Source organism: Stegodyphus dumicola, chromosome 2, assembly GCF_044657685.1.
Source record: "Stegodyphus dumicola isolate Sdum_Otavi_A_Nest chromosome 2, ASM4465768v1".
Lineage (NCBI taxonomy): Eukaryota > Metazoa > Arthropoda > Arachnida > Araneae > Eresidae > Stegodyphus > Stegodyphus dumicola.
Window position 1 is genome coordinate 90,334,317 of NC_140769.1, and position 21,779 is coordinate 90,356,095.

The 21,779-nt window shown below is 31.8% G+C and overlaps 1 protein-coding gene across 3 annotated transcripts in view; it reads right to left on the reverse strand.

Moving 5' to 3' along the window:
* The window catches only part of Ucp4A (Uncoupling protein 4A), a 54,798-nt gene that overhangs the window by 4,030 nt on the left and 28,989 nt on the right, over positions 1-21,779 (reverse strand). The window contains exons 6-8 of one of the 3 annotated variants that reach the window (XR_015039490.1): positions 21,268-21,380; positions 9,028-9,112; positions 5,997-6,082 (exon numbers count right to left, since the gene is read on the reverse strand). Coding sequence is in view for 2 of the 3 variants with exons in the window: in XM_085810872.1 (XP_085666998.1) it covers positions 5,993-6,082; positions 9,028-9,112; positions 21,268-21,380 (288 nt within the window). In the remaining variant the exon portion in view is untranslated. Of the gene's footprint in view, positions 1-5,992; positions 6,083-9,027; positions 9,113-21,267; positions 21,381-21,779 lie in introns of all 3 variants that reach the window. The other 2 variants (XM_085810873.1, XM_085810872.1) reach the window with 2 other exon arrangements.

Genomic DNA, 21,779 nt, shown 5'->3' on the forward strand with positions numbered 1-21,779 from the left:
AAGTTGGACATATAGAAGAGAGAGTTTCTGCCGTCGAACAACAAATTGATGATAGGGTTTCTGCTGCCGTCGCCAAAGAAGTTGACAGCCTAAAGAAGTGCATAGCAACGGTAGGAAACAATTCTGAAGGTTTCAAATTTTTATCGATGCCTGCTCGTTCCGTTCTGAAACTATCTACATATGATGGGAAGACCTCCTGGCAGATGTATAGGACACAATTTTCTATTGTTGCGGATGCGAATGGGTGGGATTCCCAAGCTAAGGCCTGTCATCTCGCCGCTTCTCTGAGAGCAGACGCAGCGGATATCCTGCAGAAGCTTCCCGAAAATCAAAGGCTAGATTTCGAAGCTCTAACCGGCGCTTTGGAGCTGCGCTTCGGCGAGAAATGTTTAAAAGACTACAGCAGGCTCCAATTAAAATCTCGTCAACAGAAGCTCACCAAAACGCTTCAGGAGCTCGCCACGGATGTTGAAAGGCTGTCCCACCTCGCCTTTTCGGAGTGCCCGACAGAAACAAGGGAAATCCTCTCCCTGCAATATTTCATCGATGGCATCCGGGACCCTGAAATACAGAAAGCACTGCGAATGGCAGATGTGAAGGACATAAAAAGCGCTCTGTTGTACGCCGTAAAAGTCGAGGCAGCCCAGCAAGCAACTCGTAGAGATAGCCACCCAGTCAGAGCTGTGCGAGTCCACGAGCCAGTGGATCAATTGATGGCTCGTTTAGATCATTTATCCAGACAAGTCGATGCTTTGATACGGAGTAGCAGTGAGAATAAAGTAGCTGTAAGGCGTTGAAGATGTGGTAGTGAAGGTCACCTAAGACGGAATTGCAGAACACTCCAGGGTACGGAATATAAAGCAGATGATTTTACCAGACAAGTCAGTGGCTTGAGACGGAACAGAAGTGAAAAGAAACCGATCCTAAAGTGCTGGAACTGCGGAGTTGAAGGCCACATACGAAGAAACTGCAGAACACCCCGAGGTACGGAAAATAAGACCATTTCCCAGCAACGACGCAGTAAACAAATTAGTGACCATATCGAGGAACGGAGTTTGCCAGATAATGAAAAACCTTGTTTTAAAGCGCTTAAAATTTATACGGTGAATAGCAACAGTAACGGAATGTCCATTAATGGGAATATCAATGGAGTTCCTTGCAATATGATCATTGACACAGGAGCTAATATTACCATCATTAGGAAAGATTTAGCTGAACAGTTTAAAGATAAACTTATTTGGACGCCATCCTGTGTTACCTGTGTTGTGGTGAAAAGATCGACATAGCTGGGAAGTTAAACGTGAAAATCACATTTGGAAGTGCCGCCTACCATCACACAGCATATGTGGCGGATATTACAGATCCATGCATACTCGGATTGGACTTTTTAAGGAAATACAATTTTTCCTTAGACTTGAAAAACAACAAACTGCTTTCAGGATCTGAAGACATGACTATCCATCCTAAGAAGGGATCCTCACCTGGAAATGCCGACGCTTTGTCCGAAAGAACCAGCTCGAGAAACAGCAGAAATCATGCTAGGGTCGAAAAGAAACACCCGACTACCAGCTATTCTCCATCTCAAATGCTCTTCGGTCGAGACCTTCGTCTGCCTTGTGACCGCCTGTTTCATCGCCGCGCTTTCATCGCCTGAGGAACACATCCAAGATGTCAAGCCCCGTTTTGAAGTGATGCACCGTCCCGCACGAAAGCGAGTGAACTTGGCGACGGAGAAAGTGAAGATCAGATACAACGCGAGAGCTACTGGACATAGATTCAACAAAAGAGACAAGGTGTGGTTGTGGAACCCGATTCGGCGAAAAGGAGTCAGGCCTGAATTACAGTCACCTTCGGATGGTCCATATACAGTCCTGAAGAGACTGAATGACGTCATGATCCGTAAGTGTTCGAACTCTAAACCTAAAGTCGTTCATTACGACATGTTAGCTCACTACAATGGCCATAGTACATAATGTAAATAATTGTAAATAGTATAAGACCATGGTCCTTTTTGTTTTTAAATGTGTATTTGATTTGATTTGTATTTAGTATTTGATTTGCATTTAGTATCTGATTTGTATTTGATAGCATTTGATTTGTTTTATTTATTGCATTTATTGTTCATGTTGTTTAATATTGTAATGTAATGCTTATTAATGCATTTATGCCACAGTTGTAAGTTTAGCTTCCTGTCCAGGGATTGTACTGCCCGGGACGTGCAGTCCTTGGGAAGGGGGCAGTGTTACGAATTTGCTATTTAAAAAGCTAATGTTAGTTCAATTATAAATTAAATGGTTTTATTTCTCGCTCAGTGCAGCGCGTGACGAATATTAAAAGAAAGCTAAGTCGGAAAAATTAAAAATACAAGAGCGCGTGCGTTAAATAAATAAATATCTCTTTTTGATTTCGAGAAAGTACTGGAAAATTCTAGCGCGTGATTTTAAAATCTTATAAAAGGAGGAAAACATCTCAGTTCGTAGTAGTTGCTTGCTTAGTTTGTTGTTGTTTAGAAAACTGCTCTTGTTGATTGTAGCGAATTCGCGGATTAACGTTCTTTAGCTGTTTTGAATTACGTTCTATTGGATATTTGAGTAGTTAAAAGATAACTACTGTGAGATATTGTAATACTGCATGATAATTTGAGAAAATTTAAGCATTTTTGTTGTGATAATAATAAATTTTTGTTCATTTTTCATCGGACTTGTGCATTCATTTCATAACGAACCCGTACGCACGCAACAGTATATTAAAGCCTGTCAAATGTCCTTCTAAAATGGGGACAGAAAGTAAACTGAACTCAATTTCTGAAGAATCTGGATTAAAAAAAGAAAAAACAATTGGATACAGTTTTGAATCGGTATTATTGCTTCCATCCGTAGAGAGGCAGAGCGGAGCTGTTTTGTGCAATCAATAACTGAAGATTTATTTTTCAAACCCATTTCTTTAACAATTGCACCTGTTTTGGTTCTTGCACTTGAGTATTTCTTAGCAATTTCACTATCGGGGAACATTTTTCTAAATAAAGCTGCAGCGTGATCCGATGCATTCAGTGTGGCAGGTTGTGCTCCAGTAAAAAGGCAGAGAACAGAATTCTGCATTAATAACTTTTTCGTCCTTTGTTTTCATTTTTTTAAAAAACAACTCATGTTATCCTTGTGTTTTTGTGTTCGCACATGTTAGAGAACATCCGCCCTTCCACATTGCGAATTCGAAAAATCGCAACGACAGGCGGTGCACTTCGCAAATTTATTACATTTCCTTGAGGAAATAATGGAAGGAAGTCAACTGTACGATTTTTGAAACGTACACGAGTATTTCATTCTCGCAGACATTACAAAAGATGATAATTTCTAAAACTATTTCCCCAAGGCACGTGCACTCACACAACTCAGCACAAATTGAACGAAATAACTAAAGAACATCCAAATAACAGCTTGCCTTGTCCTCATTGGCTAATATATGCCAGCTGACACGCAGTGGAGTTCGATGCCCATTGGAGAACTGGAGAACGACGTTTCTCACAAAGCAGAAGTTATCTGATTCTTAAGGTTTTGTTTTAGATATAATATAGAGAAAATTCAATTGCTTTCAGACGTCCAAAAAAGTATTAAGCCAAGTTCCATAAAAATCGTGAGAAATTTTAAAAATAAGAAAAAGTCAGGAGAAATATATTGTAAATCGGGTTGGCGGGAGATCGGTCGAAAATCGGGAGAGTTGGCAACTCTGCACTGGGGCTTTGAGGGAAAGCGGCTTTGGCTGGGAATGCCTCTACATGTAGCCAAAGTTAATTTGGTATATCAGTGGATGCTGAATGTTGGGCTATGCATTCTCCATTCATTGACAAGACATGTTTAATTGCAACAGACAAGCCCGGTTAACAATACAATATGATGGGCTAAGAAGAAAGCTTAAACATTGTATGCAACATAAGGTCGCAGATTGTTAAAATGTGGCTGCGGGTAAGCCCTGAATGTAAGGAAGAAGAACAGGCTGCAAGATATCAACATACATAGCACTGGCTGGTAATAATTCCATTAATGTATGCTGATGGTGCAGCCATGAAATCCAGTCCACCCCACAACATCAGATGCAGAACTAGTAGGTGATGCATAACATAACAGTCGAGCAAGACCTTTAGGGTACTGCAGGCAGAAACATGATTCGCCCCCATCATGCCATTTGGACGTTCATCTACTCTTCAATACACCATTGCAAACACCTGTAATTTTAGCTTTTGAGGAGAGCTATTAGTAATAATTAGATGGACCTTTGAAGATTGGCATACCTAGACATAAAACTATTTCTGAAAGTAAATATTTTTTTTATTTTGATACACAGAAAAATAAACAGGTACTCAACACTTTCTCAAGTAAACCAAATCAGTTACAAAAAGCATAATACTAAGCTGCATCACCCAGTCACTAAAACCAATATCACATCTGCTAGCTATGCTATACATCAAAAGAAACATTTCTCCCGGAATCTTCACTTTTGGATATCCGATTATTTGATTTACGCAGAAATCTTTCTTTGGAAAAGCGAAATATTTTCGAACTGAGTTTCAAAATTTCAGTGTCTCATATAGGATAGTCTGAATATAGTTTCTAACAAAACCAGTTCAAAGAAGCTCATATCTCAGGAAAGTTTTTCCTACCGTTGCAAGAAGAATTAATCCAATTAACACTTGCAAAATCCTAGAAATGCCTGTTTTTGCAGCTTTACTCGACTCAAATATATAATATATAAAAAAGGCTATGTGGACTAATGCCACATAGCCATAGTGGTGGGCACTTGCTAGCAACATTAAATTTGTATGATGTGTTAAAAAAAAAAAAAAAGGCTACATTGCTAAAAGAGAATAAAACATTTACATACAAGCAAATATAGCAAGCTGAATATTGGCTAATTGCAGGCTGTATTATTGAAATATTATATTTTTAAAACAAGATTTGCTGCAAATATGGATATCCCTTTCTTATAATTCTATCAATAGCACTTTCTGTGATAGAAACTATCAAACCAAAAACTATCTGTCCAAACTGATATAATCAATTTTAGATAGTTATAAATAACTACATATTCAATCCTAACTGTAAACAAACAAACAAAATTAAACTGATTTATTTGCAGACTTCAATTATCAAAATCATATAAACATAGGAGGCTTTAAAATGAGAGAACTCTTGACAACAGAAAAGTTTTTAAAATTTCATGTGAAAGTGATTTTACAAAGAAATGCATTATAATCTACACATGTTTTTGTTTACAGATAATGTTATAAAACCATGCAGTTAACCATGTTCTCTAAAACCAATTTCCAAGAGCAATATTTGTCTGCAATATGAACTTTGGGTTTGTCTTAATGATGAAGCCAGTTTAGCTGCACACAGGGAAAAAAATTAATTCTGAAATTAAATAGTCGATATGCAAGTAGAGAGAATCAAGAGTCAATTTGCAAGTAAGATTCATTTTTATCAAATTGAGCAGGAATTATTAATGCAAGCTGAACTTATTTGTGTGCAAATCAAATATGAGTTAGATGAATTGCTTAGTTTCTGACAAAGCATGGGAGGGCTCTCTGCCTAAGAGAAGGGGTCTTTGCAGAGGATTTGCTCAGGAAAACTAGCTCATATTCACATATGGGGAAATAATGAAAACTTCCATGCAACTCGCCTGTTGCATGTTTGGAGTTGAGCTTAAGCCAAACTAGAGGTATTCAAGTGTTTTTAACCACCAATGACTTGAATGTGAGAACTAACAATAAAATCAACAAAGGGTTAAAAATATAGAATGAACTTCGGCCTAAATGTATGAAAGGAAATTTATTCGGAAAGAAAATTTAATAATTTATCAAATAAAACTAGCTTCTTAAAATGTATGTGCCATAAATAGTTATAATCTGTTAGCATATTATTATCTTTATATTACTTAAATTTTTCATTTTGGAATGTATTTTCAGTTATTTATTACTGTATACAAAATACACACATACTTGCCATTATCTGTTGGTTGATTCATTATCCGAGTTTTAATCACATCAGCTGGTGTTCCTAATGTAGCAGCTATAAATCCAGAGCAACTACTGTAATTAAACAAAAAAGAAAATTACAGTAAAATAAAGTTAATATATTAAACTAACGGCTACCTAATTTCATTGCAGTAAATGAATAAAAAGTAAATTCGAAATAATACTGTCGGCATTTCTTTTAAATGCTTAGCATTGTCTCAGTTATCTGAAAATAGGAAAGCCAAAGAACATTTCAATTCATTTAATAACGAACAGGAAGAGTAGTATACTATATTTACATTCTGTAACATTTAGAAAATAATATTGAGTAATATAAAAGTATATTACTTAAATGAATCATTAATATTATTTTATCAATATTTAATAATCTTGATTAAACAATAAATTAGTTCATTTGTTTACCTTCCTCCAAAATTTGCATTTTTAATACATTTCTTGTGTAAAAGTACATTGAACATCACAACTGGTGCTGCAAAAAATGTTAAATTGCAGACTTTGTATGAAATACTGAAGCCAATACAATCAAATGTTTAGAACTATAGTGTTTTTATGTATTTTGTACAGATTTTGCATTAAAGATTAAGGGTAAAGCTCATGTACATTGCTTTTATTCATTTATAAATAATCATTGATTTTACTGTTTACTATACATTTCTGAAACAGTTTTTAAATAATGTTGAGAATCTGCTTACGTGTGGATTGACTTCTTCCCAAAAACACTCGATTTTTTTTTTTTTTTTTTTAAATTAGCAGGGTGAGGGAGGACAAGAAATGTAAAATAATTTTAAATAACTACATACCACAAATGCATAAAATGGTATTGGATATTGGTGTCATTTACCACCATCACAAAATGAGCACAAATATGATATAAACAATTAAAATTTACCAAGATATAACTGCACACATACTTGAAATTTTGCTGGCAGCAAACAGAAAGCCTGCCTATGCTATTATCGTAAATAACTGCTTTGAATGCCTAGAACAATGGCCATCTCCAACTGAACTCTAGCATTTTTGCAAAAACACATTTTTCTGCGATTGACTATTTTTCATTATTTTATATTTTATACAAATCAGCATTGCAAGTCTCAAATAATGCACTATATCATCTACAAAATCTGTTAATTATGATGGAAGGGTAAATACTGTGATTCAGAACTGTACAGTATGCCAAAACCCCTATCCTGCATATAATTCAAGAACCAACTGCACTTAATGGAACTTTTAAAATATTTTCAATAATACAGATAGTTCCTGCTCATTCTTACATGAAAAATTCGTTCTGCATTAAAGAATTAAATTCCTTTAATTATACTCTTGCTGAAATTGAATATTAGACATTATGGGAACATAATTTAAATACTAGATTTACAACAGAATTGAATTTTTAAAACTCTTAACAATTATGAATAAAAATATGCAATAATAATAACCGTATACAATAATAAGCAAGTGAAGACAGAGTACTTGTGAAGCATACGAGTCCAGACATTAATAGTGGGTGTCATGGTAATCTAGAGCTACAGTCTGGTTGACTTTTTTTCTTAGTTGGTAAATATAGACTAGCTTTCTTGAATATAGCTTCAGAGCATGGCATAGAACAGTTTGAGCAAGCTAGCTGATAAGTTTTAAAACTGCCTTAATTTATTTTTTCCCATTATTAGATGAAATAATGTGCTATGTTTAGAGGAGTTTAAAATTAATGTGTTCTGAATCTGCAGCTGGACAACCACGGTATTTCTAGTATATTTGTGCCTTTGTGGCACAAATATACTAGATGGGGGGGTATGAGTGTGATTTGTTTTATGTGAAACTTGTGAAGACTGTTAATGAAAACTTTTTAAATGTATGCTTATGTATAGAGATGAAACATACAGAGTTTATGCAGAGCATTTCACTGTGGAAGGCTTTAAAGATGGTTGCATGCAAATAATTGACAAAGTATGGCTTGGTAGGCCATCCACTATAATTACAGATGTCAACGTTGCCAGCCTGTAGGCGGAAAATGAACAGTAAACATTCTGAAAAATGCATTCATGTGGATCCATAAGGAAGATAAGATCATATTTGTGGGAAGTCATTTCAACTATTCCTATCTTCATATGATTTTATAATCGGCTTAGATATTAATTAAAAACTCTGAAAACATTCATTCTCGCACTCATTTTTTCAAGTAGCAACAGTCTTGCATGCTGAAGATAAAAATTCTTTATTTCGAAAGTGTTGCTACTGCTCACTTTCAAATCGTAGAGTTAGTTAACCAAAATTTGTAAGTTTTACAAAATCTCTCTATATAAAAAAGAATGCCTGTTTGTCTGTTCACGTTTTTGATTTCTGATCAATTATGATCAATTTTTTTGCCACATTTAATCAACTAAAATTGAATATACGTGAAATATTGGATGGAATTTGAGCTTTTATGACCATTTGATTAAAAGACAAAAATCACTAAAAACTACATGCCATTGTTGCTGATATAATGAGAGAGAATTGGTTTATTTTCCTATTGAAATTTTTTATGTGGGTTCCATGTCGCATCAGACTGAAAAATGTACGACTATGAATCATATTTTTTGCATCATTATTAGAGAAGGATTACAGTGGTATCGTTGTCTCTGTTAGATACATTACTCTCAATCTAACTTAACTGGCATTGGATACTTTCACTAGTTCTGAATAAAAGAATCAGTCTTAAAACTTTTCAGTTAGCTGACACGTATCTGTTACACTGGACTTTGAATTTATCTCAATGCCTGTTGTACTATATGTCATTTATTGCACTGTTGACATTTCAGCAAGGTTAAGGACATTGCTGCCACCGGAAGCCAGACATTTATGGGAAAGTCATCACAATTTTTGTCACCTAATATAACCCACAAATATTTAAATAATAATGATAATAATAAATACTATTAACAGTATAAAAACTACAATACAGCATTTTACATCAAATAAAATAAAGCATTATAAACAAATAAATTTGTAGTTTAACTCACCTAGCTAGCATGTGTGTTAACCAATTATCTTTCAGATTTGAATGTTTCAGTATGAAATGTTTACTGTTTTCATATGTAGCAAGATCTGAAATATATATTTTGTTAAAAATAAAACTTTTTTTTACATACATTTTTTAAAATATATTTCTTACAAAAAAGATACGAGAAAAATAGAGATTAAATAACAAATTTAATTTATATAGAAAAAAAGCCAAGATTTTTTTAGTAAAAGGATATAACAAATTCAATCCAATAATTACAGAAGTTGCATATAAATTAATTTTCTCTGGAAAAAAAAAAAAAAAAGGCTGACTAGTTTTTATAAGTAGGGTCTCTTTCGGGGGGGGGATGACATTCAGCAATTTTTCAGAATAAATGCTTGCATTAATATATCAGGTACATCAAATTAACCATAACTTCATAGTAACACCTCCTAAATTTTGACAGGATTACTTAATATTGTAATATCCAATTCAGAAAATTAATGTTTTTTAGATTTAATAATTGTGATCTCTGAAATTAAAGTTTTAAAAAAGTTTTCACAATGATAAGCAATTACACTAAAAAATTAACATACAATAAAAAAGTTTCGTTAGTAAAAAATTTGAAAAAAAAATATAATAGTAAGTATACCCTAAAATAGTTAGAAACTGCAAAATTAATTTAAAAAAATTGTTTGAGGAGGAGATACAGATAGCAATATGTGTGCATGTGTATATATGTATTTAAAATTATGGTAAACACATGAAGTTGTCAGCAAATTACAATACTTGGTGATGGAAGACTGCTCGTATAACTTCATGATTTAAGACAGACTAGAATTATTAGTATTATAAATAATTTGAAATTTACTGTTATATTTAGATCATGTCTAATCTTAACATATGGGATGTTTTTCATACCTGCACTAATTGCTCTTCTTCATTTAGCATTTAAAAAGTTAATGTACACTCCAACGAATTTCAACACACACATTGTACAGAATTGACCGGACAGCTCATGAAAATGCTGAGCCTTTCAAGCGGAGGGGTGTATAGCATTTGTTAAATGCACTGAATTGAAATGAAAATATACAGTTCTTTTATATAAAAAGCGTTTACTATTGTTATATGTGTACAGTTTAAATTTATACACATTATCAAGAAATGAATACATAGCAAATTTATGCTTTTGCCATTTTGAAATTAAACAATATCTATTTAAAAACAACAATGAAAAAGAAATCAAATATATATATAATGGAGGAGGTATATTTTCTTCTTTAGTATCAACACTTCAAAAAATCTGATGTGTACACCACGACTTCCTTGTACGGAATATTAAATTATACGCATTTTTTCTTGCATTTCATTTAAACTTAAATCTACTTTGCCGACAGCGCATAAACCACAATAGAATAAATGCATTCTTTAAAATTCACTTTAGTATTTGATTATCATAGCCACACACTGGTGGTAGATTCACTTAACAGTATTAATAATTATATGACAGTTAACTTATATAATAATTATATAATGGAAACTAAGTTAACTGTTATATAATCCAATAATTATATAACAGTTAACTTATATATTTCATTCATATCATAACTCATAATGCACAAAATTTTTATCATTTAAAGAATAGAATTATCTAATCGTTGCCACATGTTCTATTCAAATACTATAATAAAGCTAGAATGATGTATAAAAGAAATTAAGCAAACAAAACAAAAAAGAAACAATTTTTCACAGATGATTGAGTATTTCTCATTCAATTAATTCAGTTCTCACTTCGTGAAAAGGCAAAAATGCATAAAAACTCAAAATATCTATATTAAAAATTACGAAGTAAATCTTAAACACTTATTTCCTTGAAAAAAATTCCAGAAAGAATTAAGCATGATTTAATTGGCAATAATAAATGAATGCATTATCTTTGTTGTTGGGAAGCTAAGTTTCTCTAGATTGGCAACAAATCCACTAGTCTCTGTTTCAAATGTAAACATCAATGGCCGCCATATAAAAAAGGCTTAGCAACACTTAGACAACTTTAAAATTGTTGATAATTCTCAAAATATTGCATACAAATTTACTAAAGGCATAAAAACCTTAACTGGAAGATAAAAACAACATAATACAATCATTTTTAAAGCAAAAAATGTACAATTTACAAACATATAAGAGTAAAGAAACTGAGATCACTGAGCCAGGTAACAGTGGTTATATATATAAATATATTTATATACCTTTGGTGAGGCTGATTGCAACCAAAATATGAGGTGCACATCTACATGTTATAGCAGTCCTATATACAAAATTTCAACGTTCTGAGGCTACTCGTTTTTGAGTTAGGTGAGATACGTTCGTACAGACGCCACGAAAATTTCTCTTCAGAATTAATTTTAAAGCAGTTTTATAATTTATTTGAAGGAAAAGAGTATTTTATTCTGTCCTTAGCTACAGATATCACGCAAAAACATCGTTAAATTGCATTCGATAGCGGTCAAAATGGATATTTTCGTTGAAATATGCTGCCTGAAACTTTTTGCGATTACAATTCTTCCTTTTTACTTCGTACAAGGAAGTAAAAATAAAATGTGAAATATGTTTTAAGATTTCATAATTTATCCAAGTCATTTATTTACAACAGTCTACTACTACTACTATTTTACAATTTATGACTTCTGACATATAGAGGGTTAATACAGTACAAAGTCCGAAATCCAGACATCCATTATATGGAATGATATAAAATCCGGACCTCAAAGCCACAAACCTTTTTTTTGTATGCTTTATGCATTTGATTTTTCCTTCTGTAATAAAACGTGGAGATTTTCACTTAAATATTCCGATTCTTAATTTCACTTAGGCACTAAATAAAATACCTCGTTATGGAAAAACAATCATGTAAGCATAATTTTGAGAGATTAATAATTTGGCTCCATAGCTGAGTATCTGCTTGGCATACATCTCAAACCGACACATTCACCTATTTTATATCCCTGATGCCGACCTGGCAAGTCATTTTTTTTTTTTTCAATGGCAGATTGTGAACAATTACAAATGTAACCCAGCCCATTAATCTATACAAGGCCGGATGTGGTGATCTCTTTATTATGGAGACACCTAATAGGTGGGCCACCAACGCCTTTCCTATGAAGGGACAGACAGTTACAACCATGCCTTCTCCAGGACTCGAACCCAGGCCCTTCGGCATCGCAGTCAGCTTCCCTGACCACTATACCGACTGGGCGGCACCTGGCAAGTCATTATTTATTATATTTTGCTTTCATCACCGCATGTTCATCAATACACGACAGCTTCAGTAATAACTCATGCAGTGATGTCTAAACTTTTTTTTATACAGTCAAAAAGTCTTCAATCCGGAATGATCTATAATCCAGACATCAAAGCTACATACTTTCTGCACATGCGTAAATGCATTAATGCATTTACACATAATACCTTTACGCATGCACGTTTAATGTATAAGCTAAGCTCAAATTATCTAATTATCTACTTCAGTTAATGTTGCAGATTGCGTTGTTCCTTAATCTTCCAATTGGATCCGGCTTATTATTTTTTACACAATGTTAGAGGAATTTTATAAAAGTAAGCTTGAACTTTCGATTATGTCTAAAAGAATTTCCGATTGTGGAGCTGCCAAAGGATCTACAAAGCGAAAGCATGTTTCGATGTCCATCAAACAAAAAGTGGAATTGCTGCAAAAAATGGATAAAATGATGCAAAAGCAAAGTTTATAGTTATAAAAACATTTAGTAGAAGTAGCAATAGAAGCTCCCTAAGGTTATATACTGTGCAGACATTGAAGACAAAAGTTTTAAACTTAACCAATTTATTAACAATATATATATAAAAATAAAAACACAATGAATAAATTTAATCAATATCAGAAACTTAAAGAGTGTAACATAATCATTATAAAAAATTACACTTAGTTGATCATTCATTAACCCCAAGGGTTTTTCCTTTAAAGAATATTACACTATTAAAGATACAGTAAATATTTTACCTGATCTTTCAATACTGGCATTCAATATGAAAAAAACATATCACAGAACAGAAACTATGCGGTTATTATGAAATTCACTTCACTATCAATAAGTCCATGCTTTGTGGTCAGGAAGGCACCTGAAAAATTAAACTAAACCTTAAGAGCACTTGACCCGGCAAAGGCCGTTCACTATAGTTACACACGAGAGATCTCCTTTGTTTCTCTAACCATTGCGAAATCTATTTATCAATTTCACGCTGCTCTGTGGGGAGGGGGGGGAAACGTAGCAGCACGCAATGAACTGGAAGTTGATCTGTCAGCACTATCCTTATCTTCAGGGCTGATGTTTTTATTTTATTCAGCTTATAATTCCTTACTAAATGTAGTATTTCATCTGATGTAGTCCATCTTTGATATGATTTAAATCAAATTCCTAGTCTTTATAAATATCACAAATACACATCAAATAGTTTTCTGGTTGCAATTTTCTAATTTCGACTATGTGTAATGTATGCACGCGTTGAAAGAAATGTTTAATAAAGTTAACAAATAAATATTAAGCTTTTTTTTGTAAATTTTGATACCCTTTAGATCATAATTGCTCTTTATTTCATAAATTATGGTTTCATATTTTTAATTTTTATAATTTCTGCATGCCATCTTACCAGAATTAAACTGATGATCTATAATCCGGAATTACCGAAGTCCCGACGAGTCCAGATGAAAGACTTTTGACTGTATTAGCAATTGAATAACAAGAGTATGGCAATCTTTTATGCTAACATTACGCTTGGCGATGATTATACATTTTTGAATGCTCTAAGAAATGTTGACGAGGAAAAATTCAACAAAAATTTCTTTTCATATGCTAAAAATAGATTTTCTTAATGAAAGTCATAGGCCAAAAGATTGCATTTAGTGCTATTTGAATTAAGAATAACATATATTATCTAAAATAAACCCAGGCACGGCGGCAGAATTTAAGGAAGACGAAATTTTTGGAATTTGGGGAAGCACCAAGCGGCAAAATTAAGGGATGAGAAGTTTTTTATGATTTAGGGAAAGCACTGGGATCCAAAGTTTAGGCGTGGTGAAAATTTAGAACTTAAGAAGGCACTTTGTAGCAGAATTTAGGAACTGTATAGACTGCACCAGGCGGTACTTAAGCGCCGGCCCTAGATGAAGCCTTAAGTATATGTGGGAGTTTATTTATTCAGGACTCAGATTAGTTTTAAGCATGTGCAAGAAATAAACGTAGGCATAGTAAATAACTAATACAATGAGATACATTCCGCAAGAGAAGAGGGAAAATGTGGTCATGTGTTTAAAAGCAAGAACATCCGCATGTGCAATGTTTACAATGGAGTTGATAGCAGATACTCCGCTGAAATTAATTGATTTTTCAAATTTAGAAATTTATGGCTATTGAGAGAAATTAAAAAATATGCTTGGAAATGATTTTTCTTTTTTTGATGTCAACAAGTAGGGTCCTTTTGTTATTAAAGGAAAAACATGTGAACAATATTTGTTTCAAAGTAATGCCGGCTATCACAGTACTTATAACAAGCCGTCCGTGCAGAAATAAATTAATTATGAAACACCTGTGCAAATTTCTGCAGAAAAAGAGGTAAGATTTATAAATTTTTCTTATGTGTGATGCTTACAAGTATTAATAATGTTTTTTTTAAGAATATTAAGTATATATCAGTTAATTGAAAACTAGACCTTGAATAACGTTTCCCACACTTTTAAATGCAAGTGTAATAATAGTATATTCATAGTTCGTGAATAGTTGTTCTAAATTACTAAAATAGCCAAATTCAGGAAAGATCTGTTTATTTTCAAGAACATTAATACAAAACCAATTTTCTCCCATTAATGTTAATTAGTGTCATAGAACATTTTATGCTGCTAAAATTTTATTAATTTCATCAGGCTATGTTTTAATATTTTAGTTGTAATTGATTTTTAATGAATACACATAAATATCGGAACGTTAATTTTTTTTAATACCTTCCATTGTAGATATTAAAGATACCAACAGCTGTAATATTCGAAACATCAGTAATAATGAAACATTTTAATGTAAAAGGATGCTTTTATAAGAATTTATACATAATTCTAAATTTTCATGGGAGATTGCTGAGTTTTTTAGTTTAAATATTAAATTAGCATGTATATTTAATCCTTGAAAATCAGTGGTTGTGTAATATAATAATATTACACATATTACTTAAGTATATGCATTAGAATTACACTAGTCTATTTCCTATGGTATATCTTTTCAATAAATACACTTAAAAATCTTTTTGAGCTACATGATTTTAAAATAAAAAATTCTGCACATAAATTATACAACAAGATTAAAAATAACTTCAAATTTATTTTTTGAGTATTTAAAATGTATACAGATAGTACATTTTTATTATTTATTATTATAAAATGAAGAAAAATGTATTATGAAAAATTATTAGTTTCACAGCTAGTATTGCAGTAAACTCAGTTGCACAAATCTCCAAATTTTTCTTTGTGACATTTATATTATAGTATACAAAATTTGTTAATTTGCAGTTTATACTATCAATAGGATAATAGTCAATTGCTAAAAATTAAATTTTAAGTTGTACAAAATTATATATTAATTTTGAACTGCGCAGAACATTGGCATCGTTATTCTTACATGATTTAAGGGCCAATTGCATTTACAGTGCTCCGGAAATTTGACTATTACGGTTTTCAGAAACCAACTATTTACATTTACCGTTCTTCTTGTAAAGCTGATGAAATTATGACTTAAAAACATTTAGAATAACTTTCTTTTCAGTGTAGAAGAGCACTCTATGTAAACATGATTTAACGTATTCATTTCTAAATTTTTTATAAATGAATTAATTATCAGATCAAGGAAAGAATTTATAAATAAATATTAACAATCAAAACATGGTAAAGCAGCGAGCAAAAGAGCATCATGAGGATAATAACATATGAGTTACCAAAATTATACTAACCAAATGAATGAACAGTTAATTAATGGATGAAATAATAATTAAAGATTCAATGCAAATTTCATAACTAATTAAAAATAAACAAAGTTTCCGAATTTTCAACACATCTACCATAGCACAAGCTTGTTTGTTTACATTAGCAGTTCTTACATCACGTGACCTTCAACCTCACCGGAATGTATCTCATTCAGGCTTAATTCAGTATGCAGGAGCAAGACAAAATTTAGCGAAACAACTTTGGCTTTCATCGCCAAATCTTGTGATACACAGCCAATAATGTATAACGGATGCTATTAAGCTAGGCTAAAATTATATTTAATAATACTGAAGCATTTTAGTTAATGTAGCAGACTGCACTGCTCCATACTTTTCTACTTTGATCCAGCTTATTATTTTTTTTTCAGACTGTTATTATTATGGCAATTTTATAAAAACTAAGCTTGAACTTTCGATTATGTCAAAAAGAGTTTCCAATTCTGAAGCTGCCAAAGGATCTACAAAGTGCAACCATGTTTCGATGTCCACTGAACAAAAAGTGAAATTGCTGCAAAAAATGGATAAAGGCATATCCTTCTCAAAATTATGCGAGGAGCATGGAATTGGAAAGTCAACTGTAAATGACATAAGAAAAAAGAAAAAGGAATTTTTTGTGGAAGCAACTTAAACAACTTACATTGAAAGAAATGTTTAATAAAGTAAACAGATAAATATTAAGCTTTTTTTTTTTTTTTTTTTTTTTTTTTTGTAAATTTTGATACTCTTTAGAACATAATTGTTCTTTATTTCATAAATTACGATTTGATATTTTTAATTGTATAATTTTTGCATGCCATCTTACCAGATTTAAATTGATAATCTAATATTTGGAAAAATCCCAAATCTGGAATCGCCGAGGTCCGGATTTCAGACTTTGTACTGTACTTCCATCAATCATCATTATAGAAAATGCTTAAAAAGTTCTCTACAACATCTAGCTCTTTTCAAGTACATTGCTCATCATCCAAAATGCATGAAATTTGCTTCATGGACTTCAACAGGACATATGAATGATTTAAAATTGCAGTACATAAACAGTAAAAGCATTACAAAAAAAAAAAAAAAAAAAAGGGAAAGCAAGCTGCTTTGAAATACTGTAATTATATGTTTTTATGCTGCTCCTTTACATGAAAAACCTTGATATCTTATCAGAAAGAAAAAGGAAATAGCAGTACTTTTTTGTTACTGGAAGCTGATTCAGAAATGTATGTGCACACATGTAAAAGATTAATAAGAGAAACTTTCTTGGAAATGTCAGACTCACTTTTTAATGATTAAAAAATATATGATTGAAATCACTACTGTGATAGAGATCTACACTTGTCACAAAATACTGCATTGTAACAGGTTAAGAAAATGAATAAAAACATAATAGAGCAGTTATATAACAACATTAATAGACGTTCTAGTTTTTCCTTCAGTTTGATGAGTTGACACATATAAGAGATGCAGCAACAATTGCTTATTTTTATTCCTCTGGTTTTTAAGGATTATACATCTAAAGAAGACTTGTTGGGCATGATTTCTTTAAAAGAAAGGACTAAAGGTTTAGACATACTCAACTCTTTAACCCTTTGTTGCTCAGTGTTCCACTAAATGGAACACCCAACTTGAATTGCTTCTGAAACCATTAAATTCAACCGTAAATGAATAAAAATGCCTTTATAATATACTTCAAACTTCTCTTTTAAAATAGTAAAAGACAACATAGCACAAGGAGACACAGAATTTTCATTTATGATGTGTTATTAAAATCCACTTATTTTATAGTAATTTTCTATATTTTTTGTGATGCAAAAAAAAAAAAATTGTTTGAAAAAAAAATTCCGCATAATTTTAATGGCTGTACTCTATATTATTTGTAACATATTTTTTTACATTTCATACAAAAAGTATGCGCAGAATCATTGAATAAAAACGCTTATATGTTTTTCTATTTCCGTTGTTTTGGGGGAATGAATTCAAACAAAGCAGTCTTGAGGGGTGAGGTGTGGTATATGCTATGAAAGCCCTACTATCTTGAAATTTTTGTGAGTAGTTTTCATGCGGGAATTTTATCAGTAGCTTGAGTCACCTTCACTTAGGGGAGCTGCGCGAATTTTTTTGCTGTCACTTTTTAGTCTCATTCCTGTTTATTTACAATAATTGTGTTGATATTTTTTGTGTATGTATATAGCTTATAGCTTATTTTTCTTTGTTAATATTAATTGCAGTTAATTTTTTATTATTAATTTTCCATAAATGGCACGGAGAGGTCGAACTCTTTCCGAAGCGCTAAAAGTGCTTCATAAATTACCCTCTGATTCTGAATCAGAACATGAAGATAGCAGCGATACTGAGATATACGTTCCTGAACCACTTGTGTAATCCGATGATGATGTCAGATGAAACTCGTTTATTTAATGAGAAGGTTGATAATCCATCTTACCCAGGCCTATCTACACAGCCTCAAGTTTTTACTTAAAATTCTAAACATATTGTTGCACGGAACAGAAGTCGCACAAAACAAGTTTTGTTTTCAAAACCTGCAAAAGTTGGTTTGTGCTTCTATCAAAAAAGTGTGACATGCTTTGAAAATTTCATGAAGCTATGAAATCGAAAAATTTGTAAATATTTTTGTATATTGGACTTGTGTATATACATATATTTATCTCATTTATCCATATATATTCAAAAAAGTTGTGTACATCCAGAAAACCATGCATACAGCTATAATACAGTGTTTTTTCATTACTATACAAAAGCTTCTACTCATTTCTGTTCTTCACTGCAATGCTCGCTTAGTCTCACTTTTAAGAGCTCTGGCGGCGCAGTGTTCCACCTCATGGAATACCCACAGAATTGAAAAAGTGCAATTTTTACAAAATTTTATCTATATAATCCTTTAAGCCTAGATAGACTACATACAACTTTTCTTGTTGAAATACTCACTTTAAAGCATAGAACACCACAAAGGCTTAAAAAGCTCCCTCATTATTTGAGGGATTACACAAGTGGTACTTTTTAAATTAATTTCACTAACAACAAATAAACAGAAGCAATAAACAGCAACAGAAATGTATAATTTTTTTTTAACTGCCACTACATAATTCACCAAATGTTAGCCAGTAAAAGATTAAATAAACATAGTATTCAAAACTGTTTATTACATTCAAGGAGTTCCCCCAAAGGCTGTTTCTTTCATCTGCAACTTGATAGAGGACAGCAATAATTGTTACTGTCTGCTGATGTTAAGATCGCTAAATAGAAGTAAATTTCTGCACTTAATTTTGATTTATTAACTGAGACAAAAAAAATTTCAAAGAGCAAGGTCAAGAATGTGCAAATTTAAATGATGAAACTTGGCTCACTGATTTAGCACTTCTTACAGATTTTATGTCAAAATTAAGTGATTTTAATTTGAAATTGCAAGGTCAATAGTCTAACTGATCAATAACATTATACACATAAAACAAAATCCATTATGCTAACAACAAATCTTCAATAAAAAAATTTGAATTATTTTCGAGATATGTCGGATCACCTACTAAAACATCAAAATTATAGCATTAAAAAATAATGCAGCAAAAATTAGAAATGTGATTAAAAACTTTAAAGTCACATTTCATGATTTTGAGAAAAGTTTTTTTTGCAGTATCTGCTTTATCCTTTAAAAAAAAAAAAGGATTTAAATGTAAAACATAATACCGCAAAAGTTTCTAACCCATTTAATCTATCTATCTATCTATCTATCTATATATACACCACTAGAAAATAAAGTTATTATTTTACAAACTGAACTTTACAAAGTGTCGTAAATACATCTACTCTAGCCGATTTACATATGCTTACATGAATCGGCTTTTTCATATTTAAATTTCATGAAGACTAAATACTATTCTCGACTTACTGATTCATACACTGAAGGTTCATTATCATTATCTTTGTCTGATTATACACCAAATTATGAATGCTTGTTGGAGACATGCATGATTTCAGACTGGGTACAGGGCACAACAGCTTAGCTGAACATCTCCAGCAGAACAGACATACTGACTAAGACAACCCCCTATTTGTAAAACAGACACTATGAATAAGCAGCACTTGCTCCTCTGTCCAGCCCTCCACCGTAAGTTACAAGATAGTGATGATGTTCTGCTGTACTGGATGCCCAGGGATCTTATGTCCTGAGCATACGGTTGCTTCATCTCTAATCGCAGAAGATTTTTGAGATTTTAATTGTGAAATTTTTATGTCTTAATTTTTTGGTATTGTAAAGAATTTTACTGCTGTAATTTCTAAGTGTTATTAATATTTTTGTGATGTAATTTTGAATTTAATGTTTTATTTTTGGTGAATGGCCTGATGTAAATGGATTGATTTCCGAATAAAGCCATAAGAAACAACTTTTCAATTAATAAATTATTAATAAAACATCTATTTGTTTAATAACCCATCCCCCATTGTCACTTAATTCATAAGACACAAGTTTGAGTTTAATGTCAAGATTTTAGCAGGTAGATTGTGATGAATTTTGAATTAAAAAAAAAAGTTGATTATTCACACATATACAGAAGTGGGTCACTTCTAGTTTAAGATATAAATATATTGAGATACAGTTATTTCATATTACAAAATCAAAAACACACAAAATGGATATGGTTTCTTTCCATTAAGTGTAAAAATAGTGAATTAGAAAATCATCAGTAGATTCATGCAATAAACCATGGACTTGGTTTAGCAACATATAAATCATGTATAATTATTTAATATTTTTATGACAGTTTACACTAAATCAAAAGTAATATTCGTGAATTATTTCATATATTTTGAAAATAAGTATTCAGACTTTTTTTTTTTTTTTTTTTTTTTTTTTGATTTACAGTCAAGCTACATCACACAATATAATTTAACAGGCCTAAAGACCCTCAAATCAGCCTTCGGAAGAAGTTTCAAAAATCAAACATTTAACAATCCTGACAGCTGACTATATATTATGTATATATGTGTGTGTAGGTATTGAGAAATCTCCTATATTTTTATCATTTCTGTATTAAATTGTAATAGTAATCTGCTTTGCAATCACTGTATTTTAAAATAATTATCTTTAATCTGATGTGATGTACATTTTCCAATGCTTTTGCTAAATCTTAAGAAGAGATAACCAAGTTTCAGTGAGAAATCAGCTTTCTTTTTAATTAGTAGGGTGGAACACAAGGCATACCTCCCATGTTGACTAAAGCAGCTCTCTGGACATTAGGTACCCAACCCTTCCACAGACCCCTCAGCCCACCCTCGGCAACGATCTTTTGAAAAGCATGCCAAGTGCTTCGCACCCTGTAAAACCAATAAAAATCAAACACTCAAAGAAAAAGTCATCATTGAAATTTATCATTTATTACAGAACAAAATTCAGCATATATATTAAAGCAGGATTTAACATAGAACACATTTAGAAAAGGAAGGTATATTATAAAGAAAGAAAATAATTATTCTTTCTACAGCTATACATATATCTCTAATTTTATTTTACTAGCCAAAATATTCAGTTTTGAGATAAATGCATTCTATCGAGGCTTACCTTTTCAAAAGTATTTTTAACTGTGGAATCACTACTAGATTTGAATTGAAAATTTGATATGCATACATAATGTAATACTAATGTTTCAGATCTGGATTCAGGAAAGAATTGGAAAAGAATTTGGAAACATTTTATTGAATTTGAATTTAGAGTCA